Raw genomic sequence first — 23,833 nt, 5'->3', positions numbered from 1 at the left:
ATCAGTAATCAGGCATCTAATGGGCTGGGGGGAGCAGCTGGGGCTGTGTGATAGAAGCAGGGCGGTTATCGATGCCCTGACAGGTGCATGCTGGGTAATAACTGCCGCTGTATCACAGCCCTGGTGCCCTGGGGTGCCATAACGACACACTTGCTCGTTTCCATGACCCTTGGGCCTGTCGACAACCCTAATGCACATTTCACAGCCAGATCTCTCACTCTCTCTCTCTCTCTCTCTCTTTTTTTTCCCCATGTCTATGTCAATCTCTCTCTACCTCATCTTTCATTGTTTCACTCTCCCCGTAGCTCCATCAGGGCCACATTAGCAGGGGAAAACACAAGCTAACCTCTTTGCACCGTGAAATGCCGAAAATCTGATCCCAATTCATGCACAATTATGTCAGCTGGAATCTAGCATTACAAGCGGAGCTTATCTGTAGATAGCACATGGAGCGCTAAGCCCGGCGGATCCGAGGGATGGGGTTGATCTGGGCGATAGCTGCATGCTAGTATGTAATTGGACTAAAGAGTGCGGCGGGGATTATTTTTAATACTTTGAAAAACTGTGACTGAAAACTTGTTCCGGGGCTATTGAGCTTGTGATTTGCTACGCGTGTCCTCAGGTACCGAGCCTTTTTTTTCCCTCCATCCCTAAGTGCTGAGAAGAGGGGAGAGAGGGAGGGGAAGAAAAGTTTGTGCCGCTCTGAGTTCTTTTCTTTTTCTTTTCTTCTTTGTGCCTCTGAAAGATGAAAAGCTTCATGCTGTAAAAGATGCTTTTGACTGTTTTTGCCTCCCCTTTTTTCCCCCTCCCTTATTTTTTTTTTTTGGTAAATGCTCCCAGGAACTGCATTTTAATCATGTTTGGCTAATAGAGAAAGAAACATAAAAAATGAAAAGATAAAGAAGAACCCTCACAGACTCATGGCATTGTCTTGCTATACAAAAAAGCCTATTTTTTTTGTCTTTGCCAAATCCATCAGATCGATTTTTCATCCTTTGCTTTCTCTCATGGTCCCTCAAGATCATTCAGTTCCCTTCAATGTTTTTTTTTTTTGGTCTTAACTCTTTATAACCCTGCTTTTAAAAAGATCTCAATTTATTCTGGTCCATAAGGTGCCAGGCTCTGTCCCCTCCCATGATGGACGGCTGCCCGAAAGCCATATCCTTGAGGATATTTTGGCTTCCTGGCACTTTGAGTGGATTCGCGTGATGGTGGTAAGTGTGGCCCGTTTGTCCAGTGTCTGGCTTCTGTGTTTCATCTGTCCCACCACGCAGGGCTCTGTGTCGCCTTGTCCTGCCGCCGTCCTTTTTCACTCTGTCTTCAGTCGTCACTAGTCTACCCACTCTGTTTTTGGAGGAATTAGCCTGGCAGTATCAGGTGTTAGCATGGCTAACGTCAACATAGGCCCTAGCACGATGAACTCTTTCACAGCACAAAGCAAAGTAAAATTCTGCTGAGTAGACACAGTTTGACCTTCATGCCTTGTTGTAGTTGCCTCTAAATAGTGGTGGTTCTTTGGTCAGCAGGCCTGATAACAGCAGAATGCAAGAAATTAGCATTTCCTCAATCCCTTCACTCTTTTTGAAGTTGGATCTAGCAGCCTTGCTACAGAGGAACGTGTTTCCCTCTGTCTTTTGTTCCCCATCTCTCTGTGTTTCACATGAGTCTTTGTAACTTTTCTGGAGTCCCGCGGGACATTAATAGCATGCCTTCTTAACTGTATGTGTCTGAATCGCATAGCATCCAGGTTGTACAGGGCCATTTGTGTTTGCACTGTCACTAACCTCTCTACGGAAAGCCACTGTGAGCTGATTTAATGGCAGCCAGTGGAGAACTTGGCTGACTGACAGTCACTTCACGACCCCATCACCACCAAGGAGCAAATCTGTAGCTTAACTCGCAACAAAAAAGGAGCGCATGTATGCCAAACAGGCAAGGATGCCAGCTTACTAGGACCCTTTTAACTGGAGTTATGAATGAATTATGAGAGTGGATCCTTGATGTTTGTCTTCAAGAGGGAGGAATGCCATTGCCGTTTCTGTCATTTTTAGCGGTGTACCTTAAAACTTAAAATGTAGAATTTCCACATTCACGCTCTCCGAATATCAGCTCGGCGCATTAATGTGTAATGAAGAAGCTGGTGACATTTTAGAAAGCATGTTAGAAATACAGAACATTTTGTTAATGTAGCAAGAAGATGTAGGTAACACAGATTTCTCTGCCGTGGAAATCCTGTCACAAGCAGAGTCTTTTCTCTTGTTAGAGTGTCTATATTGGAGGTTCTGTTGGTGGCCAGTGGCATGATGGCTGTTTGTCTATGACGGCCTTGTTTTTTTTTGGAGATGGAGAGGCTAGGAGCGAATCCGGGGCAGTGTCGGATGAAACTAATTGCGCCCCATTCATCATCAGGTGGCACCTTGGGACCCAGAGAGGACGGGGCAAGGAGAGCAGGCGTAGCAGGGTGAGGAGGGGGGGTCGAGGGGCATCGGCAGCGGGTCGGAGGAGGCCTGGAGGGGTGGCCGGGGTTGGAAGAGGCGGGGAAACGAGGGCAGCGTTCGGCCCGACCTTGAGGCTGATGGAGTGGGTTGCCCGCTGGGCGTGGACGCCTGGGGAGTAATGGCGAAGGTGAACCCAGCTCTCCGGCGGCCCCATTAGAGCCTAATGCTGTTGTTTTAGTGGGGGAGCGGTGGGAAGCAGAGGTCGGGCCCAAAATAAACCCCGTCCTCACTCCTCGTCTCTCTTCCTGATGCGTGTTTACGCCGCTATTTATCCGAGCATCGCAGCGACGGGCGCAGCGGGACAGAGGAGCGTGGATGGAATGATTCTACAGAGCCGTTGTTTGCTATAAGCTCACGTGCTGCTGCTGCCACTTGACTTTGGCTTTGTCTGGGGCTCGGCAGGCTGAGATTACACTCTTAAAAATAAAGGGTTCTTGGGCAGCCATGCCATTGAAGAACCACTTTTGGTTCCCTTAAAGAACTTTTTAGTGGATTATATTTCTGTTGTTTGGTCTGGGACTAATATGAATTCCACTCTTAAAAATAAAGGTGCCACAGGAGTAAATGCTGTAGGACCCTAGTACTGGATGGTTCTTTAAAGACCCTATTTTGTAAATGAGATCTAAGTGTGAAGAAACTTGGTACAATGTAAAGAGCTTTCACACAGTCTACATAAATTAAAACTTCTCTATAACCATACATAATCCAAGAACCATCTAAGGACTTTTATTTTCAAGAAGGTAGGACTCTAAACGCTTCACCAATGGACCATATATCCAAACACAGATATATATATATATATATATTTCCCCTGTTCACCCAAGGATTACTTGGGTGGGTTGGTGGGGGGGTAAATAATTTATTAAAAATGCCTGCTTCAAAACGAAACATCTGCCTCTTTCATGTTGTGCTGGCGAGGTGCCAAAAGCACACAGAGATATCTATTGCTAGTTACTATTTCAGCCTAATAGCAACTGCACCTCCAGCCGAGATGGAGACCCTTGATACCTCGTCTAATGTGGGAATGGAAAATGACTGAGTGGTCCTAGTTTGTGCAGTTTAAAGTGTCTACTGCATTCAGTCATTTTATTGGTTTTGTTATGTGTATAATCGCAGTTTTGCTTTAAACATATACTGAGAAGCGGGATCTCCGTGTATGGAAACTTAGTTGCAGCCACACTTTCTGAACAAGCATCTTAGTGTTTGTCACTTCCTGATATGTCCCCCATTGGAGCACCTGCTTTAGACATTAAAATGCCTCCATCACGGCTGTTATCTTGGGAATATTCTACTTGAATTGTAAAATACCTAAGTTGAGGGTCTTTAGTATAATCTCCATTTGGAATCAAATGAGCAGAGTTCAGTTCTTCTCCAGAAACGTTTTTTTAGTAGGTGGCATATATGATAGGTGGTGAACTGCAGTCCTGGGGGTCCAGTGTCCAGTATAGTTAGGTGACTTTGCTGCTTCTAACACTCCAACTAAACCAATTAACTGCACAGTTAAATCATGGAACCACCCCTGACTCATACAGTATTTTTTTCAATAAAGCCCATATGCTATGTATTATTTGATTGCACAATATGTTTTACTTTGTAAAGTTTTTAGAGAAAAAACACTAAAATATAATTTGCAGAATCCGAAAAAAAAAATAAAATTGCGCTTTATCCGCGTGTCTTAAAAGGCTATATTCATGAACATAGCAACAAATTGCAGCTATTGTAAATTAGCAATAATGTTTCAGTAACTCGGCAGTAAAAAGCATACAAATACAGGTGTTTGACTTATACCACAAATCTCAACTCTCACAAATGAGAATTATCCATTTAAGGAAGACTAAATAGTTCTTAGCCTTTTCCTTTGAACTGAGAATCTGTGAAAGAAACTGTGACCAAATTTATGTTGAGCTTTTGCACTTCAACTAATAATTCATAGTTTTTTGGGGGGGGTGGCTTGTACCATGGATTCCTTTATGTAAATAATTTTGGCACACAGTATTTAGGATAGCAGTTATTGGGATCATGTGAGCAGTCGGGGGACTTCCCATTAGTATGAGTCTGACACACACCTCAGATCTAATTATACTGCAGTTTTAATTAACCTCCCAAAGTGCTCCTACACAAAGATTTCATTGACAAGCCTTTCCCTGTACATCTCTTCCCCCTATTCCATTCATAATGAATCAAGTGCTAATGAACTACTTTTGGAAAATTAATATACTCATCCAATTTTAAAGAAGTTGGTTTTCCTTTTCATGTCTTCCCGATAAGAGGTGGGCCTGTGGCGTGCTGTGGGGACTTGTCTTGGCTTTATTTGCCATTGGAAGTGTGCAGCTCCACTCCTTTTGCTCTCCTCTGGGACAGAGCTCTCTGCTTCCAAGCGTCTGGGTCAGCGCGCCTTTGGCTTGAAATGAGAGAAGACTTTTCTAGACGCGCAAATAATACCTGTATCCAGGGAGCAGCTCGGCCTGGGTGAAATTATTTCATTTTCATCTTGATCTCTTATCTTATCAGCTCCTTTGTTTCCCTCACCTTTGGTGCTGGGTAGATCAAAGAAGCGTGTTTTCTCTCTCCCTCGAACAAGCAGCGCAAGGGTCGTGGGTGTGGATTAGCTCCAGTTGGGGGTCTGTCCTCTTGTATTGCAGCTTGGGCTTTGGTGTAAATGAAGTTTGGCACCCCTGGGACACCGTATACCCCTCCACCCCCTTGCCATCACTAACAAACAAGCTATGCCCCCTTCGAAGTGCCCAACCAAGGCCATGCCAATCTCATCAAGACCACCCACCTCCCCTGCTGGGTGCCCATTGTGAGCAAGCCTGGGGACCTCCTGGAGGGATGGAGAAGTGTGAATAGCCTGATGCTAGTCTCTAGCTGCGATGGATGTGCCTGTGCTTGCCATTATATGGTGCTAGCGCTACTAGCCCTAAGGAGACTGGTAATGGGAAAGCATTGGGTGGTTCAGGACAGATGTGTTTGTCTTTCACACTGCTTAATTACTGACACCACTGGTACCCGATTTCTGAGGCTAAAATACAGTACGCACTGCTGAAGGCTGGCTCAAATGACTCCCATTTATTTGTTAGCTATAAGTGGAAAAATGCAAGATAAATGAATAATGCCTAGAAAAATTAATTTCCATTGTTTGCTAGGTGGACTAGGGCTAAAATCATGAAGTCGGTCATGTTCATGTACATTTACAAGGATGGCAAAAAAGCGTTATTTGGAGCGATGCTAGAGAAGAACCACTTTTGAAGAACTTTTCACGGAATGTTTTTTTAAAAGTTACATACCTATTAAATAATATTGTAAAACTAGTCTACATTAAAAAAAAAAAACTTTCACTCTAAAGGACAAAACTGAAGTGCTGAATGGCTTAAATGCCTGAATAAAGGAAAGAGGCAAAACAGCTTGAAAGTCTGTGGTTTAAATAGTACAAATGATAGTTAGCTAGCACAATAACTATTCCAGCTGAAGATCTATTAAGTTTTAAAGGAATGGGATCTGTAGTTTACTAAAACTTCACTTAGATTAGCTGACAGCTATAATAGCTAGCTAGCATACTTGCTACCCAAACTACATGCTGGCCAAGTATTCCAAGTTGTTTTGCCTCTTTTCCTTAAAAATCACATTTACTGCACATAGTGCTTCGTTTTCCATCAGACTGAAGGTTTTTCTATGATGAAATGCTTGTTGTTTGAAACTGTATCAGTGGTGAGACTGCTGCAAGCTGCAGGAGAACGGCATTTCAGTAATTGCGCATGACCGTAGCACCTATAAGGTTGGATTGGAAACAAAAGTTTTTTATTAATTGAACACATTAAGGTTACTGATCCTAATTTATTCAGTTTTGTTCATGTTTTTTTCTCAGGCTGAAATCTCATGAGTTGTAAGTCTAAGTCCGAGTCCAGTTGTAGGTCAACCAACGCACTCAAGTGCGACTGGAGTCTGAGCTGCTGACTTGAGTCCCCATAAGAAACTTGTCCTTTGAAACGTTTAGGACAACCACATTAATACTTTTTCATAACGTAACTGTGGATTCTCAGTCCAGCTCAAAAACAATTCAGCTTTCAATAAAAATTAGCTTTATGAGCCAGCATCTACTGTGTATGACCGTACCGCCCAGCATGTCTCTGTGTGTGTCCAAGTAGGTTGCTAAGGTAATGGAATGGCCATATGTAGCATCAGCAGTCTTCAGCCCCAGCAGGCTCCAACAGCGGAGGTCCATCAAAGGGCCTGAGGGAAGCAGCTGGTGGGCCCTCTGCAGCAGGTTGCTCAAGCACACACACTTGTATTTGTGTGTGTGTGTTTGTGTGTGTGTGTGTGAGAGCTGTGTGGAGGAGCAGTGAAAACAAGCCTCTCTCCAGGCCAGTATTATTCCAACCTCCTGCCTCCTTCAGTCCACTTTTGAAGGCAGGAAATCAGAGTTAGCTCATGGTTCGAGGGCCATGTGGCAATGGTTTAGACTGGGGAGACCCGTGACCCGCACCTCTACACGCACACACACACAGTGTCCCTCAAACCCCTCTTCTCCAACGCTGACCCTAATACAATGGTGCATGTGGGGCGCTTTTGTTTCAATCGATAACATGAACCAGATGGGGATGAGGAGAAGGGAGGAAAGAAGGGAGTCTTGTAAAATATTTGCAAAGAAAAAATAACCCTGGGACAGTGTCTAATTATATCTATTTGTCTTGTGTGGGTTTTCGGGGAGGCAGTGTGGCTTTGCAGGCCATATTTGGGGTCATTTTTCAAATGTGGGATCCAGAAGGATGAAGTAGGAGGGGGTCTAGGATGAGAGACTGTGTGCGTGTGAATGTGTATGAGTATGTGTGCGAAGGGAGGGGCATGGACAGATTTCAATCTTTTAGGCCCCATACGCAGAATCTCAATCTAGTAAGACGAGCGTATTTCTTCATTTCTGGGACATGAGAGGAAAAATGCCAGCCGTTCCCATTCAAACCTCCCTGGCAGCAGCGGATGCGCGCCTTCTTATAGACTTCATTTTGGAATACTTGTACACATAATGCGAGTGTGAAATATATGCTAATCCCTGCATGATATAACATCAATGCAATTGCATTAATTTCCGCCATAAAACTCTCTAACAGACACTGCACGACGCACAGAACCAAAAAAAGTACAAAAAAAAAAATTCTTACGTAACCTTGTCTGTATGGAAATACCACCCCCCCCTTTTGTCTCTGCCCTGATTTGCACAGCGGCGTTTGATCCCAAGGCTCAAGGCTCTGGCCGGTTCTGAGAGGGCATTATCCACTATGACAGTGACATTTCAATTGATCTTCATGAAAAGCATGAACGCGGCCTCTGTAGTGGTGCCAGGCTGGGGCAGAGCAGGGCTGGGGATGGCCCGGCTACTTCTGTGGGACGGACCTGGTTCCTGGCCACAAAGAGCGCTAGAGCTCCTTGCTACAGCAGAGAGAACAGCGTGGCACTGCTCTCCTGCTGGGCTCATTGTACTGGGGGTTTCTTGTATTTTTTAAGTCCTGCCAGTTGGTTCATTGAGAGGCATGGTCAGTGTGAATAGGGGGAGACAGAGAAAAGGTGGTTTCACCCTGATGTCCAAAGGCTAGGCTTGGATATTCTTCCTTTTGAGGTTTGGAAAAAACAGAATGTTGAGAGTTAAGGACAGTACAGGCATATGCAGAAGTTAGTACAAAAATTTACTACATAAAAATTTTAGCTGGCATGCAGTGCTCATTCCTTAGTGGCGCAATAGGGATTGGCCCTATCATTGGGAGAACAAGAGTTCAGTCCCTGGCAATGCCACAGCCATCCATGGCCAGGAGTCTAAGAGAAAATAATTGGTGGGTAACATGGACCTCTCTCTCCCTCCATCACTCAGCGTGAAGCTAGCCAATGCGGGTGTCTGTTAGTGTTTCACGAATGTGTTGAGCTGTCCAACTATGTTGTATTATCGTCAATTTGAAAAGATGCAGTGGCACTTTACGGCTTAGAGGAAGCACGTGCTAGCCTTCACCATTCTGGGTGTTTGGCGTTGGGTGGAATGGACAATCACTAACTTGGGTCATATGATATGGTTTTGGCAAAAATAAGATTTTATTGCCATTATCATGTACTGTGTGGACTTGAAAGTATGTTATCACAGAGGACTCTCTGTGACTCTTGAAGGACTACTTCACTGAAGAACCAAATGTTATTTTGTTCAAATAATTTTGCAAAATCAGTGTAGCCTTAGACAGATAAAATAGTTTCATATAGCTGGCAAGTTATATTCTGTGTGTGTTTCTGAGTGTCCCAGCATGTCCACCCAGTAAAACAGCCTTTGTGTCTGTGTCCTCTCAATCACTGCATTCTGTTGAGCCTTCTCATGTCAGCCCAAGTGTTGCATGACCATTCTTCTTCTTCTCTGGTGAAAACCAGGATTTCGACTGGGGAAAATTGTGGCGAGGGCATAAAATGGGGACTTCTCAACCATCAAAAGTTGAAACAGTTAGGATTCTCATGTTTGATCTTCATGTAATGATGTTGATGATAATGATGGTGACCACCATGATCTCATCGAAAGTTAAAGTTAATGGTCCAGCACAGCTTGCCCTGTCTAAAGACAAGGGTTGAGCGAAATTGATGCATCTATACAATATACCATTGAAATGCTGGTGTATTGTACATGATCTTCGTTGAACAAAAATAAGCTTCCAGTTTTAAATATGGTTATTGCTTCATGGAGAACTTGGAGTAGGTGGGGGGAGAAACAGAGGGAGAGAGAGCTTTCCAAGTCTTTGAAGCTCTTTATGCTCTTTTAGTTCTTAAGGTTTTAAGAAAATGCATGTGCCCAGCCTTTCTCTCTCTCTCCCTCTTTCTCTCTCTCTCCCTCTCCCTCTTAGGACTCAGAGAAAAAGGGTTTCATGAACAAGCTGTATGCCATTCAAGATGTGTGTATCAGTGTGCAGAGTGCACTGGATGAAGTGGCCTCCTACAGCGAGAGGATAAAGAAGTGAGACACTGTGGCTGGTTGGGCACGCGGGCACCACACACACACACACACACACACATATTCTTTCTGAACAGTTTTGAAAACCCACAGCATAACCTTGTTTGTCGAGACAAAGCAGTATGTTTAAGTCTGCACACATTGTAAGATCCAATGAGCAGATCAGCTTTGTGCCATAGTTTTGGTCTTTGTATTTAACGTACATTGTGTATATTTTAACAGTAATATACTGTGTAAGAGACAAATGCAAATGTATTGAAGGAACTGACTGCGTTCTTCTATGTCTCTCCCCAGCACTTTCAACTGGACCGTGCCTTTTCTCAGCTGGCTGGCCATAGTGGCACTCTGTGTAGCCATTGTTATAGTTTACTTCATTCCCCTCAGATACATCGTCCTGGCCTGGGGTAAGCAATAAATGTCTATGAAGATCATCCTTAATAAATACAACTAACTATATAACACACTATGTAATGATATTACCTAGTAACCCTTAGAAGTTATAGTTACTATAGTAACTGATGATAACAAAAACTGCTTTTATTTTATATTCATTTTGTGAGTTCAGATCATGCCTTCAACTTTTGGTTGTAGTATGAGAAGAGACTGTATGTCTGTAGGAGGGGAAATAACTCTAAGAACTTGTGCAGGAGTTGTGGACGACTTCTGCTTTGAGCTAGAATGCAGAACCCCCCTTTTGATGAGCAGAGGTAATACTGAGAGGGGAGGTTGGTAAGGTATGACGTTAGATCGGAAGGAGTTTTAGGCAGTGGTTATCCTCACAAACCTAGATTATTTCATTACTCTTTTAGTTCTCGTTCGTAGATGATTGAAATAATTTGAAATTCTGTTGAAAGTGCAGATTCTAAACATTCTGTCAATGCCACGTTTGTGTTTGTAGTAGAAGAAGAGATATTTTTATTATGAATAAAATTTGATACAAAGTTATTATGCAACAGTCTTATCTAAGACCTAAGTACATATAATTGTGTAACTTTTATATATGTACATAGTGTAGCAAAACAAAAGTAATAACACTCAACTTCTAAGGGTTATATATCAAATGCACTGTGAAAGATGAAGACGAATGGAGAATTTTACTTTCACTACAGTTGCAGATGAACTATGTCAGCTGTGTTCCATCAGCTGCAGGCTGTTGCCACCAACACAGCATGGGGGCCGCTCGAGTGCTGGGCTCGAGGCAAACACAGCCTCACAGCTAATGGCCTGGCTGCTCCTTTGTTCGCTGTTGCAGGCTTGAGCAGCAGCTCTCAAAGGCCAGAGAGCAGTGCTCTTGTGGGCCTAATGGCAGCCGATCTTTACTTAGAAAAAGATGAGGCTTCAGAGAGGCTTTTGATGCTGTGCTGCTGGAGAGGCAGCCCAGGCTCTTTTGATACACTGCTGAAGTGCACTTGTTCCTCCTCAATGAGGTGTAATGGCGCCCTGTCGGCCCAACTTTCAGGGGTGAACAAATTCACGAAGAAGCTGCGAGACCCGTACACCATTGACAACAACGAACTGCTGGACTTCCTCTCCAGAGTGCCCTCCGACGTGCAAGTGGTAGGTGCACCTCCGTCTCTTCATTCCAACCCCTCCATCCGTCCATCTGTCTGTACATCTACCTATCCGCCTCAGAGTAGGCTCAAGTGCAGTACTCATACAATCTATAATTACCCAACACACACTTTACCATGAGTGTGATGGAGTGGCCAGTCACTTTTCACCCCATCTTTCCCTGCAACAACTGTTTTTATCCCTGTTTTTGGTCAACTATTGAAGCAAATTTTCATTCCTGGGGGTCAGCTTCACAGCATACTTTTTCCCCTGTGCTACAGATGAGCCTTATACTTTTCCTGAGTGGGTCTCAGAGTGTGTTTTGGAGAGTTCCAGGGAGTTTTCAGCCTCAGCTCTGTTTTTTTCCTGTGTTCTTTAATTTATGCCTTTCTCTCGTGCTGATCTGCATAAATGCAGAATCAGGGAATTCTATTCTTATCATCACAGACAGTGTTGTGACTCATTACAATGCACAGAGTTTGAGATGTAGACTTCTTATACCAACAGACTCTGTCTTAAACTTTTACATCGTTAAGTACCACTTTTTTGCCTGTTAAACTTCATGCCAAATGAATATTCTATTGTTTAAATCTAATTATATAATGCCATGTGGATTAGGCTTAATGAGGTATGTGATCCTTGAGTTTCGGCCATCCAGAACTGATATAAATTACGTGTAATCTGTGAAATCTGCACCAGACGCTATGCACATATTTATGGACTTCTCGCTGTGTAGTAACTCTCTATGCTCTGTTATTGTAAGTCATTAGAGTGAAGCAGTAATCCTCTCCCACTCTGCCTGTACATTAAGCGTGAGATCAGTGTTGTGCAGTGTGAGCCGCCGTCCCCTCCATAAACACCGGTGTTTCTGTGCAAGCTGCAAGGTGCCGCTGTTTAACTGCAATTAAAGCCTGTGCTCGTAAACGCAGCCCCTGCTTGTTATCCGGCTTCCTCTGTGCCAGCTAAGCCCCCGTGGTGCTGACTGCTGGGGCGTCGTGGGGCTCTGATCCGGGACCAGTGGCTTTGCCACATCAGTGCCGACACGCTTGCCTTTGATGGACCCTGAACAGCGGGCCGCCTTTTGATCTTTACAGGGTCGTAATCCTTGGCCCCCGCCTGGCTTTTCCTGCAGCCTGCGCAGCCGCAGTTAACCTGGCCCAAATCGGCCCAAATGAGAGTTGGGTGGCTAGCTAAACAGTTGCTTCTAACTCAAGCACCTGGAGCCCAGAAGGTGCTGGCAGGTAGGAAGGCCAGGAGGAGGCACTAACTAATGAGGAATGGTCAATATGGGCCTCAAAGGAATTAACCATCGTGGCCAAGGGTGTTACATTCTTGTTGGATGTACAGTGCTAAACTTTAATTGGTATAGAACCTTTACATTATGTGTCTTTTAAAAAAGGTTCTTCATACTCACATCTCATTTACCATAATGATTCTTTAAAGAACCTTTTAAACTTCCTAGAACCAAAAGTAGTTCTTCCATCAATGGTGTCACTCCAAAGAAACCTTTTGGCACCTTTATTTTAGAAGTCTAGCTTTGAATAGCTGTCTGTAAAGGGCACATACTAGTATCTAGGCAAGCAGACATTATTCTGATCATCAGTTTACAACTGGGTCAAAAATTGGGCCCCAGGATTTTCAATAGCTGTAACTAGCAGTGGGCAATATAACAAAAATATAATACCAGAATAATTGCAGACATTTTCACAACACATATCAAAATATTTTGCTGAGGTTTCTGAGGTTTGACACAATGTTCCAGTACTGCCAATTATAAAAAGACTATTAAAATGTATGAGTGCAGTGATTTTTTATTTTTATATAGTATTCAGTGTTTCATATACTGCAGTACATCCAACTAAGCATGGTAAATAATGCTGTTTTGGACACCCAGCATGGTCAAGGTTAAATGTGCAATCTCTTGAAAATAGGATGAAACCTTAGACCACGTAGGGTCCCCTCCAAGATCATTGGAGGCCCTCTCCAAGATCATTTATCCTGATAGTGATGTCATATTATCACCCACCCTTAGCTTCAACAATTACATGTGCATAAATGAAATACTTTTGTAAGTAGGGCATATTTGCAAGAATCTATAGAATTACATTTCAAAGGTTACAAGCAGCCACATCTAGCTTTGGCTCAAATGAGCAATGGGTGGCTTTCTCTGTAGGTTCTTCTAACCTCAGCACCTGGAGCCCAGAAGGTCCCAGCAGGTAGGAAGGCCTGAAGGAGGCACTGGCTAATGAGGCAGGGTCAGAATGAGCCTCAGAGGACTTAACCACCGTGGCCAGGGGTAGTAATCTGCGCCAGGTTGTCATACCTCGATTTCAGGCCATTTCAGAAAAAAGTTGCCTCTTGCCATATATGACGCTTGGAGGGTGTGCAGTGTGATGCTGCATGAGTCAGGAACGTTCCGCTCTGCATCGCTCTGCGCAGGTCCCTTCACCTCACCTCTGTTTTCTGGGTTACAGACGCCCAAGGGGGACAGCGCTCACCTCTGCTGAGGGACGTCAGAGACTCAAATGAAGCGTCCCCGCATCAGGGTGTGTCCCGCGGGCGCCCATGGGCCCGAGTGTTCTGTGTAGATGACAAATGAAGTGCTATTTTTGAGGCCCCTGCATGACCCAAACCTCCCACGCTGTCCCCCGATGACAGCCCTGCAGGGCTGAGAGGGGCCACTGCCTCTTTACAGATCATTTGGAGGTGCCTGAGAACAAGCAGAACTGATGAGCTTCTAATGACTCTTTATATAAAGGGCATCCATATTGCAGTCCATCAGTACATGGTGTCTTTGTAGGAATATAGAATTCCCTCAGCCTCCATTTGTGCCAGTGCGTATCCTGCATTTGCCCCCTGTTGAAAAAGCTTAAGCTTAAACTATACAGCTATAGCAGTCCTGCAGAGAATGCATGTTGGATGTGTACTTCCATGAGAGCTCTAGGGATACAAATGTGTTTCAGGGTTAATGTAAATTTGGCCTACGCTGAGTTGCAGGGCCTTTCTGCTGCACTGCTGGAATCCTGCAATGCACAGAACCTGCTGTGCGTTAGCTACCTGTTAAGTATACTTTTTTATTTTATACATTTTCTTTTGATTCAATATGCCTGGTGCCCTCAGAGACTAGCTTTACCTTGTACATATGCCCCGTGGTTGAGCGGTTTTGATTTCATGCCTGAGTAAGCTAGCTCCCTGATCCAAGGGAATCTTTTATGTCCCTTAAATGAGGGCAGCTTCTGTTGCAGACTTAAGTATTCTCAACCTCGTACCTGGAGACGTGTCCCATCACTAGAATGCTTTATGATGCCATTAGCCATCGGAGGCGGGGAAATGCGAAGTGGGACGCTAGCAATTAGCACGCGGAGGGCTCCATTACAGCCTGTGCAAATGAAAAGATTAAAATGCAGCCACGCAGCCGCACAAAACGACTCAGCGCTAAACCGATTCATCACCTGAGAAGGATCTGCAGCAGCGGGGGAAGAAGCACTATTTCTTGGGGGGAAAAAACACAGATAAAGAGGTCTGAGAATGTCCCGTGGCTTCGGTCCGGGCGTTCAAACTACTGCTAGCTATTGGCGCATATCAAAGCCTCCACTGTGCAGCGCCAGGGCTTTCTGTTTAGAGTTTAAACAGGCAATTAGCGCACATCCAAAAAGCTGACGAAACTTAGCTGGAGAACTTTTCCTCCGCGCCTCCTTTTCTCCCCCTTCAGCCTCGCCTGCCTTCACCTCGACACGCTTCTTCTTCCTCTCGACAATAGACGAGAAAAGCAAAGATTCTCTCGTCTGTGGGCGTCTGTATGACTCTCTTTTTTCAGGAGAGCGTTTAATACCCCTAATGCTAGGTTAGGTGTCACAGGAGATGAAGCGAATAAGTTTTTTTCTTTGCCCCCCTCCCCCTCCGCTTCCTCCTGTATAAACAGCATAGCATAGTATCATTAAAAATGTTCGCCTTTTACTTATTTATATTTGCCTGCCGCCCTTGTGGCTTCAAACCCTCGATCCCTGCTCAGCGGCGGGACGACAGCGCGCGCTCCCGGGACGGCGCGTGACACCGCTAAATGCGACGCACGCGCAGCACAGGCCCACGCGGCGCCCTCGTATACTCGCGCGCACTTCAAAGCACGTTTTTTTTTGTGCTCTTGTAGTGCCGTACTGTCAGCGCCAGGGAGAAGGAGCGAGGGTGGAGCAGCCTTTGAGCGGCTCGAGGTCTTTACCCACCGTCTCTCGCGCATGTTTGCTTTGTGCCAGCCACTTTCTCCAAATTGCTATCTCATAGTCATTTTTTCACCCCTCCCCTTCTTCCTCCCCTCCTCCTCCCCGAAACTTCCTTTTCTTCCCAGTCTATTATTCTCTCCCCTTTATTTTAGTCTTTGCTTTAGCTTTGCTCTGCGTTCTCTCTTCGGTGGGACAGCTCTCCATCATTAAAAAGGGGGCTGAGTGCACGCTGCTCCACTTAAAGATGGCAGAACTGTCACCCGTTCACTGTAATGGAACCTGTAACGTGTAAAAGCGTCTCTGCGGCAGTCCGCTTCTGAAAGGTTTCTTTTGAGTGAGCTTTTATTGTTGTCGGGTTTGTTTGTTTGTTTTTTTTTCTTTTGCTTTTCACCCACTTCTTTTCTTCCATTAGATTCACGATACGTTGATCCGTATCTCGTCACTTTGACATGCAAAGTTTTGTTTACGCTTAGTTCAGAAAGGTTTCCAAAGTCAGCCATGACTTTGACATTCGAGGTTAAAATTCAAAAATAATGACCCTATTAGGCTCCTCCATACAGGGAACAGCGCTTTGTATAAAGGGCACGTACAGCTATCTGAGAAAGCCTGCACTATTCTGGTCATCATCTCCATCCCTAATTTACTCTAGTTCAAAAGTGGGTCAAATGTTAGGGGCTCTGTATTTTCAATAACTAACAGTTACTAGCTCATTTGGGCTGCTTCTTACATGTACCGGCTGTGCTTTTATGAAAGTCTTTAAAGAAATAGTTGCCATATTTGCAAGAAAGCTATAGAATTACATTACAGATTACACAACAACAAACGGTGCAAAAGCCAAGGAGACAACTGCTAATTGCATCATTACAGCTTCCTCAGATATCAGTTGCAAAGGCTGGTTGAACTTTACACCAAAAAATGATGTATTAAATTGGCTTGATTCAAATGTGTATATCATTTTACATGAATAAAATACATAACATCAACACAAATTTGTCTTTCAGTTTATCTACTTCTGGTCATGATTGTCAATGTTTTTTTTATTCACATGTGAATCAGGTAACTTTAATGCATTACCTTCTTCAGTGAACGATAAGGCCCGTCTGCAGAGCTTGTAAGAAAAATAGCAAGAAGATCTAACAGACCATCTTGGGATGCATCTTTGTTTCTCAGACAGTGGTGATAGATGCTTGTGTTGAGTCAGCAGTAACACGCTCCACATCTCCCTGGGAGACACCAGTGGTGACGTCAGGCGCTTTGTGGGCGAGATGTGAGAGAGAAAGCGGTCAGAAACTGCCCGCCTCTCTCTGAAGTGCTGGAATAGCACGGCTGTTGCTGTCTCATGACGGCGGTGAAGGCTAGCGCGATGACAGCCCAGCTTGTTGTTTGTTTCATATGTTGTATATGTGTGGGTTTTTCGTTTTCTAGCTCCTAGTTTTGGCAAGTGGCCCCTGAACAGTAGCTCTTACATGAGCTTAATGGTAATGCTGAAATCTCACATACAAAGCACACTATGTTTTTTTTCTTTTGTCTCTGATCTGCTTTATTATTTACCATCTTTACACTGTAAATCCAAATGTACATTTCTTAAAACATATTATTATTTTATCATTTTAATATTTTAAATGCATCACGGTGTTTGCGTGAACAAATCAGAGAAAGCTTGAATGAAAATCAAGTGTCACCAAAAAGTGTTTAGAACCTGAATGTTTGGATTTACAGTGTAGTTTCCTTTTATGTTGCTTTCCTATCATTTTCTCTTTTTCAAAATCCCTCTGCCTTTTGGAGCTTTCAGCGTTGCTGGGAAATCTGGCGCGGGCTGGTCTGGGACAGGTCCAGCTTTGCAACTGAGAGCGGTCACCCACAGTTTATCTCCTGTCCCCAGCCTCACGCTCCAGAGTGCCACAGCCAGGTTAAGTCATCTGCTCCCCAGCCCCTGGGACGGCCCAACCCATTCGCTTTCGCGCCTCTCAACAAGTGACACATTTTTTTGTTTTTCCCTCATCTGTTTGCCGAGGATCCGTGCCTAATGAAGTAAACTATCTTTCCGGTCTCCGTTGATTATGGAGGATTTGAGAGAAAAAGGTTGCACAATACGTGGATTAGGGCCGCTTCACAGCCAGAGCACTGCAGCCAGCACTGCGGGCAAAAAAGAGCTGATTAAAATGAAATCTCCACCATGGTGAATGTAAGCTGGCGAGTAAATCTCTAACATGGCCTCTCCTCGACCTCTTTGATTTGGTTTTTATATACGAACTAAAATGCGGTTTGTTTAGTCTTTCTGCATAATAGCTGTGCTATTTATGTCGGGTCCTGTGATTGCCTTCTGAAACACTTAGGAGATTAGATGCTTAACCCCTTCAACGGCTTTATTTGGCCCCACATTTCAGTAGCTCACTTGTAACTTCATAACTTCCATATTAGTTTCATAGTAGTTACCAAATAAATTATGCTAGTAAATAAAATGAATAATGAGGCTTAGACCATTAGTTAAGCAAAACATCAGAATAGTTTTTCCTTAACTCAAATGTAGTTGATCAACTAAGATGCGTCTGGTGTCTGGAGTTCTCTTCATTAGTTTTGCTAATGCAGGCTAATGTAGCTAACCAGTAATGGAAGTGTATAATGTTTCACTTAGCATTATGCAAACTGCATACCTAAAATGCCTTAAACCATATCAGGACATTAGTCTCAAAAAGACTTGCTGATGTGGTTTATGACAGTGCATGACATACTTTTATGAAAAGAATGATCAGGCTGATTGGCTATATTTGAGGTATTAGGATAAAATTGTGTAAATTTATGTATTTGTTATTTATTAATTTATTGTCAAACCATTGCTTTTAGGTTAATAAATGAATAATAATCTAAGAGTATAAGGGATTCAGAACTAGTAATGGCCTGATCAGGCATGCTATGTTATGTGTTTTCAGTGGATTCAATGTAGAGTTGGTGCTTGCTTTCCTGGACAACTCTCCAGCATCCTGACCTCTGTGCTGTTTGTTTTTCTGGGTTCTTCTCAGAAGCTTCTCACCCACACACAGCAGCCCCCATTGCTCCCCCACTGTCATTGCATTCCTATTACTGCCCACCTGATTTTGTGTGTGTGTGTGTTTTAACAGGTGCAGTACAGAGAGCTGAAACTGGATCCCAGTCACAGCCCAAATAAAAGAAAGAAAAATAACCCGGGGTAGCTCTCTTCCCTCTCTGATGGACTTCCCCAAACCAAACTTACGAACTTAGCACGCCAAGGAGAAAAGCACTGGTCTGGACCGGCTAGGTGTTCTGTCCTTCTTTCTTTCTTTCATTCTTTCTTTCTTTCATCAATCTTTTCTTTCTGTCTCTCTTTAATCCTCCATTCCTTGACAGTGTACAGTCCGAAGGAGTGCAAATGGTGAATGTGAAAAAGAGGAGCACTTTTAATTATTACCATGAGGGTTTCTGCCATACTTGTTTACTTTTTTGTGCAGAGGAGAGTGTGAAAAGCTCTTGACCCCTTTTAGAGTCATAGAGCCGGAGCTATTTGTCACTGGATGGCACTAGGCAGACGGCTCTAAAAGCCAAGGTGTCCTTCTAGCGCAGCAGAGGGAGTCTGGAGCGAACGGCTTCAGCCACAAATAGCAGGATCAGCTGATAATACACCCAACTGCACTGATACGTCTCATCTCTATCTTGTAGGGGAAATCTAGAGTTTGCACCCTGCAATTTCCACAGCACAGTGAGTGTTATACCCAAAGCCCTCCGCAGCTGTTAGGCAGCAGTTATTAGAGTTGTCAGCAAAGCCTGTTACAGTTCGATTTATGGCTGTAACTAAAGTGCTTGAAGAAAAAACACAACTTTCTGGCCCAGGAGCCAGTATTCATAAATCTTGGATATTTATTTTTTACATAATTCAGATGGTATAAATGATACATGCTCGGTTTATTTGTTATTAAATAAAAAACTGGCAATGTCAATATCAGTACTATCCATGTTAGTTTAAGGGGGGCATTTCACAAAGCAGCATTTCTCAGTAGCGCAAAAAAGTGAGAGTTGTCAAATACAAATCTGTATTAGCTCTTCTCATAAGAGACTCGCTTGACTTTAGCCTTAACCCTGAGACGTCTTGATTTATTACTTTCATTTTGCCATACTATTCAAATGTAGTTACATAATTATTACATAATTATTGCTTATTGAATTACTTGGTTTGTCATGTCTATTAATAATCTATTAATTACATATCATTCAGATCAAATTACAACATCATTTTTTATCACTGTTGATAACTGCATCTTCTAAGGGTTATGTTATCTGGATAGCTGAGAATTTGTGCTTTAAGAAACGTGAAAAAATCCATTTTGGTCACTGAGGATCAGTCTAGTCTAACTCTGCCCTCCTCCACAGTATCACTAGCCTTGCCCCCCACACCCTATGCTGCAGTGTGCGAGGTTTGCCACGAGGTGCCACCCTGCTAATATGAATGCGGGCGTGGTTAGATGGAATGGCGCGTGTGTGGCGGTTGAGCGCCATGCTAATTGCTAATCGTATTTGAGAAGCGTCTCCTTTCCTCTGACCTACACTGGCGCTGCTGCACCACCAAACCCCACCCGACTCCCACACAGCTCTCCACTTTGATCTCTCTCTCAAGACGGGCCACTGTGTGAGGAGGGAAGGCTAAACACTGAAAAAGAAGTAATGCATTGAATTTACCTGATTCAGTTGTGTCATTTCTACATGGATACAATATGTTTCAATACAGTTGTTGCAAAAAGTAAGTAAATCGAAAGAAAAAACTTTACTGATGTGATATAAATCATGTAAAACTGAATGAAGTAAATTCAGTGCTTTTTCAGTTGGGATGACATGGACTGAGAGAGAGCAAGTCTGAGCACTTTGCATGCCCCTCTACAGTGTTTACTATCCAAAATTCATGACAGGCAGCCTCACTTAGGCAAACAGCTCCGTGGTGTTTTTCATTGTGGGGAATAGTCTTCTTGACGAAAACATCGATAGTGTGTGACAAGCTGCTTCAGGGACTTGGCAGGGGTGCGGCGAGGGCAGGAGTTTAGCGCCGCTGCTGCTGGGGAAGGAAGAGGACTAGGAGGGCATGGTTTGCTCTTTTTGTTTCTCTTTTTGAACCTCTTCCTGTCATCCTTCTCTAAGTTCTGCACTCTCTCTGCCGTTTCCTCTCCTTCATCCATCCATCGGAGAGGGAGGTCACGACTTGGCCTGTGGGGGGAGCCTCTTGAGGGACCTCTGCAGAGCAAGTGTTGAAAGATCACAGCAAAAAAGTGCCATCAGAGGAGGCTTCCATTCTGCTCCAGTCCCTCTATGAGAAAAGAAGAAGAGGAAGACGAAAAAAAATCCCTTCTGGCTTCTCTTCTTTTTGTACGAACACATCTGTCATATGGAAAGCCCATTGATTTGTTTGAGAGCATTCCTTACAAAGACAACATGCTCCCCATTGACCAACTCACTGATGGTACTGATGTGATCCCCATTAAAAAAGAAGAACAACAACTCTTGAAGAACAGTTTGAAACTGCTGAAAAAGGACTCTTTTCTAAGCCTGAATGTGTATGTGCTGTTCAACTTTCTTTTAATTGTTCAGTGGATATATCGTGTGTGATTTTTGCATCCCAAAAAATAAGAAAGAAATCTGTTTTCTAAAGGCGTATATGCTATGTTTGCAAGCAAACCAAAGTGGAACTTTTTAACAATAAGAATAAAGACCAATATCAATGCAGAATGTAACATTTCCATCAAAGGCAAAAGGGAAAAAACGCACTTTGATTTGCACCGATTTTTGAAACTATTTATTTGAGCTTTGTTTTTAAACCGTGTAAATATTCTTCTTGTACATTATATATATGCTTGTAAATGGTCAGATGTTCATGATGTATAGTTGTATGTGCATCATTTTTTTTCTTGAAAATGTTTGAGCCTGCAGTGTTGCCTGTTCCATCATCATTAAGCTTCCAGCGATTGGATGAAGTGGGAATGAATGCAGGTGAAGGCAGACAACAGGAGAACAGCGCTGAAATATTTCAAATAAATGCACCAGATATTATGTCTGTTACTTTTGGAAAGAAAAACTATGGAGATTATTAAATATTTTTTATCATCTCTTGCTTTTGTATGAATAATCATTTCAAAAGGGGTTTGAGTCTGTTCACAATGCAGATTGAGCTTTTATTTTAAGTCTGTCCTTTTATATTGGTAATTGAGTATTGAATACACTAATTATTCACAGTAATCAGAGTGAAAAGGCCAGGCAATAACAAATGGACTCACCTGAACAATATCAACCAACTTACAAGTTGATTACAAGTGGCAGTGATGTTGAGGTCTGGCTTTTGGTGGTCAGTCCATTCTTCTGAGAACACCAGCAGCTGCTTAGTATGATTTCCTCGTTTTTAGTCCATCTGTTTTTCTCAGTAACAGCTTCTTGACAGCTACACATCCTTTCAGACCCATAGCAATGAGGTGTCTTCTCACAGGGGAAGGATGGACAGAAACACTTGTGAACTTTTGTTTGGAGCTTGATTTCCTGTTTCCTGTTTATCTGATGGTGAGAGTTTTGGTGGCCTTGCATTGTTGTTAGAAGTCCCATTTCCTCTGTATCTTCATATTTTAAACTCCAGTTTTGGAAACTCCTGTTTTTCCACCCGTTTTCTTTGACTTTCCTCTTCATTATGCATGTGGATTATCTTACATCAGAAAATGAATATAGTTGTTTTAACTGAAAACTATATAAACTGAAGAGTATTTTTTCTTTTACATAGTTCTGTGTGTATATAGACAGACAACTAGACATACTGCAAAGTCATGCAGTGAATGATACAGGTTCTGTCCATTCATATGTAGGTGGGCTCCTTCATGTTCTTGGTGGTTGCTCCACTGTAGACCAGCACACAGGTGTGTACAAAGTGTTTCTGCCTCCCACACATACACAAGCTTATCTGTCATCCCTGACTCCTTCATCCTCCATTAATCGTTCTGCCGCCCTGCCATGTTTGCGGTGTGTGTGCCTCTCTCCAGCTGGGCCTCCAATTCCCACCAAAGCAAGCAGGCGTGTGTCTTTGATGCAAACACGGAGGCTACACATCAACCACTCACAGAGTGATCGAGGGTCTGCTCGTTTCATCTGAAGGGGCCAGAGGGTCTCCCCCAATCATTTATTAGTCTGGCCGTCCCTGCGCTGTCTGATCCCTGCTGTTATTCAATATGAGAGCAGAGCATCACGCACTGCGCCTCACTACAAACACCAGCGCAGCCACACACTAATAATTACCTCTACAGCACAGAAGAGGGATCGTTATGAATTGGTCCATCGCTCTTGCACTGTCGTGTGGGTACAAGCTTTAATCCAGTGGTGTCTTACCTCGCCACACTGATCCCTCGTCACCCCCCAAACCTGCATCAGGAAGTCGGTCATCCTTCATGCAGATTAGGGTGAGGTTCACTTTCCCCCTTGTTTTTTTACCCAAAGGCCAGTGCTGGGATTAAATATGTGAAAAGGTCTGATGGTGAAGCCCACCTGGCACACAGATGAGCCTGGTCTATCTCTGTGCTGCATTGCAAGGCTTGGATAAGAATTGTCCACTATGGTGGGCCCCATTCAGGAGAGATGGGCAATAATTATGACACCAGTTCTAATGCTGATACTTTAAAAATACTTCTTGGACATAAAAAAGGACATTTTTGACAAAGTGAAAACCAGTAAATGTGGACAAGAAAGTGTTCTCAAGTCTTTTTATTAGTATTAAATAAATTGCCAAAGACCACATAATTTAGTAGAGTGAAATAATTTAGTTACTGCCTCAATAAAACACTGGATGTCAGTATTTTTACATGAGAACTGAGTTATAAAGAGAATCATTAGAATTGGAAATATCAATACATCACTATCAGTCTGCCCTCCCTACCATTAGGCACAGGACTGGTCGTGGAGCTGGACATGAGGCTCCACATGCAATGCACTAGTGTAGAGGGGAGTGAAAGGCTCACACACTCCAAGCATGGGGAAGGACCCATTTTAATATTTTTAATTAATTAAGTCACTTTCATCCTATTGATCTTTGCTGTCCATCAGAAATTACTTACCCAAAGTCCATTATAGGCACTGTACTGTACTGGACAACATACTGGTCATTTCCAGGTTGTGAAAGGAAGAGTTTCGGTGAATGGGCCACTGTCCCAGTGCTGTTTTTAACATGGCGTCACAGACTTCACCTCATGACAAAGTGTGGAGCACCTTCATTGCAGAAGTGGCCACTCGCTGGACAAGGGGAAGAGGGGACAGCCAGGAGCAAATTTTTCAGTAGGAATACACTTGCCCTAGGCTAGGCTATCCAAAGTGAGCTAATTATCTAGATAAGTAAATCACAATGCAAACCAATTTTTGAGACGTCTGTGCAGAATTTACATAAACTTTGTCTGGCTTAAGCTTCAGGTGTCTGCCCTTTTTGTTTTGTCACTGCTAACCATGTAGCCTTTAGCTTACTACCTAGCAAGCTAGCAGACAACACACAAGTCCAGTTTGAATGTAGCAGTTAGTATAGTATAAGTGTTTTGAAACATTTTAATGCTATTGCTCTTATACAGCTTTATCTGATT

General features: G+C 43.4%; 1 protein-coding gene across 1 annotated transcript in view; it reads left to right on the top strand.

Moving 5' to 3' along the window:
* mctp1a (multiple C2 domains, transmembrane 1a) overlaps positions 1-21,344 on the top strand; it is a 201,687-nt gene extending 180,343 nt beyond the window's left edge. The window contains exons 18-22 of the mRNA XM_036599193.1: positions 1,113-1,214; positions 9,362-9,471; positions 9,763-9,872; positions 10,928-11,025; positions 18,356-21,344. Of these exons, the coding sequence (XP_036455086.1) occupies positions 1,113-1,214; positions 9,362-9,471; positions 9,763-9,872; positions 10,928-11,025; positions 18,356-18,427 (492 nt within the window). The 3' untranslated portion in view covers positions 18,428-21,344. The remainder of the gene's footprint in view (positions 1-1,112; positions 1,215-9,361; positions 9,472-9,762; positions 9,873-10,927; positions 11,026-18,355) is intronic.
* The last annotated feature ends 2,489 nt before the right edge of the window (positions 21,345-23,833 follow it).

This window comes from Colossoma macropomum, unplaced genomic scaffold (genome assembly GCF_904425465.1).
Source record: "Colossoma macropomum unplaced genomic scaffold, Colossoma_macropomum, whole genome shotgun sequence".
Lineage (NCBI taxonomy): Eukaryota > Metazoa > Chordata > Actinopteri > Characiformes > Serrasalmidae > Colossoma > Colossoma macropomum.
This window is presented reverse-complemented; position numbering and strand designations above follow the sequence as displayed.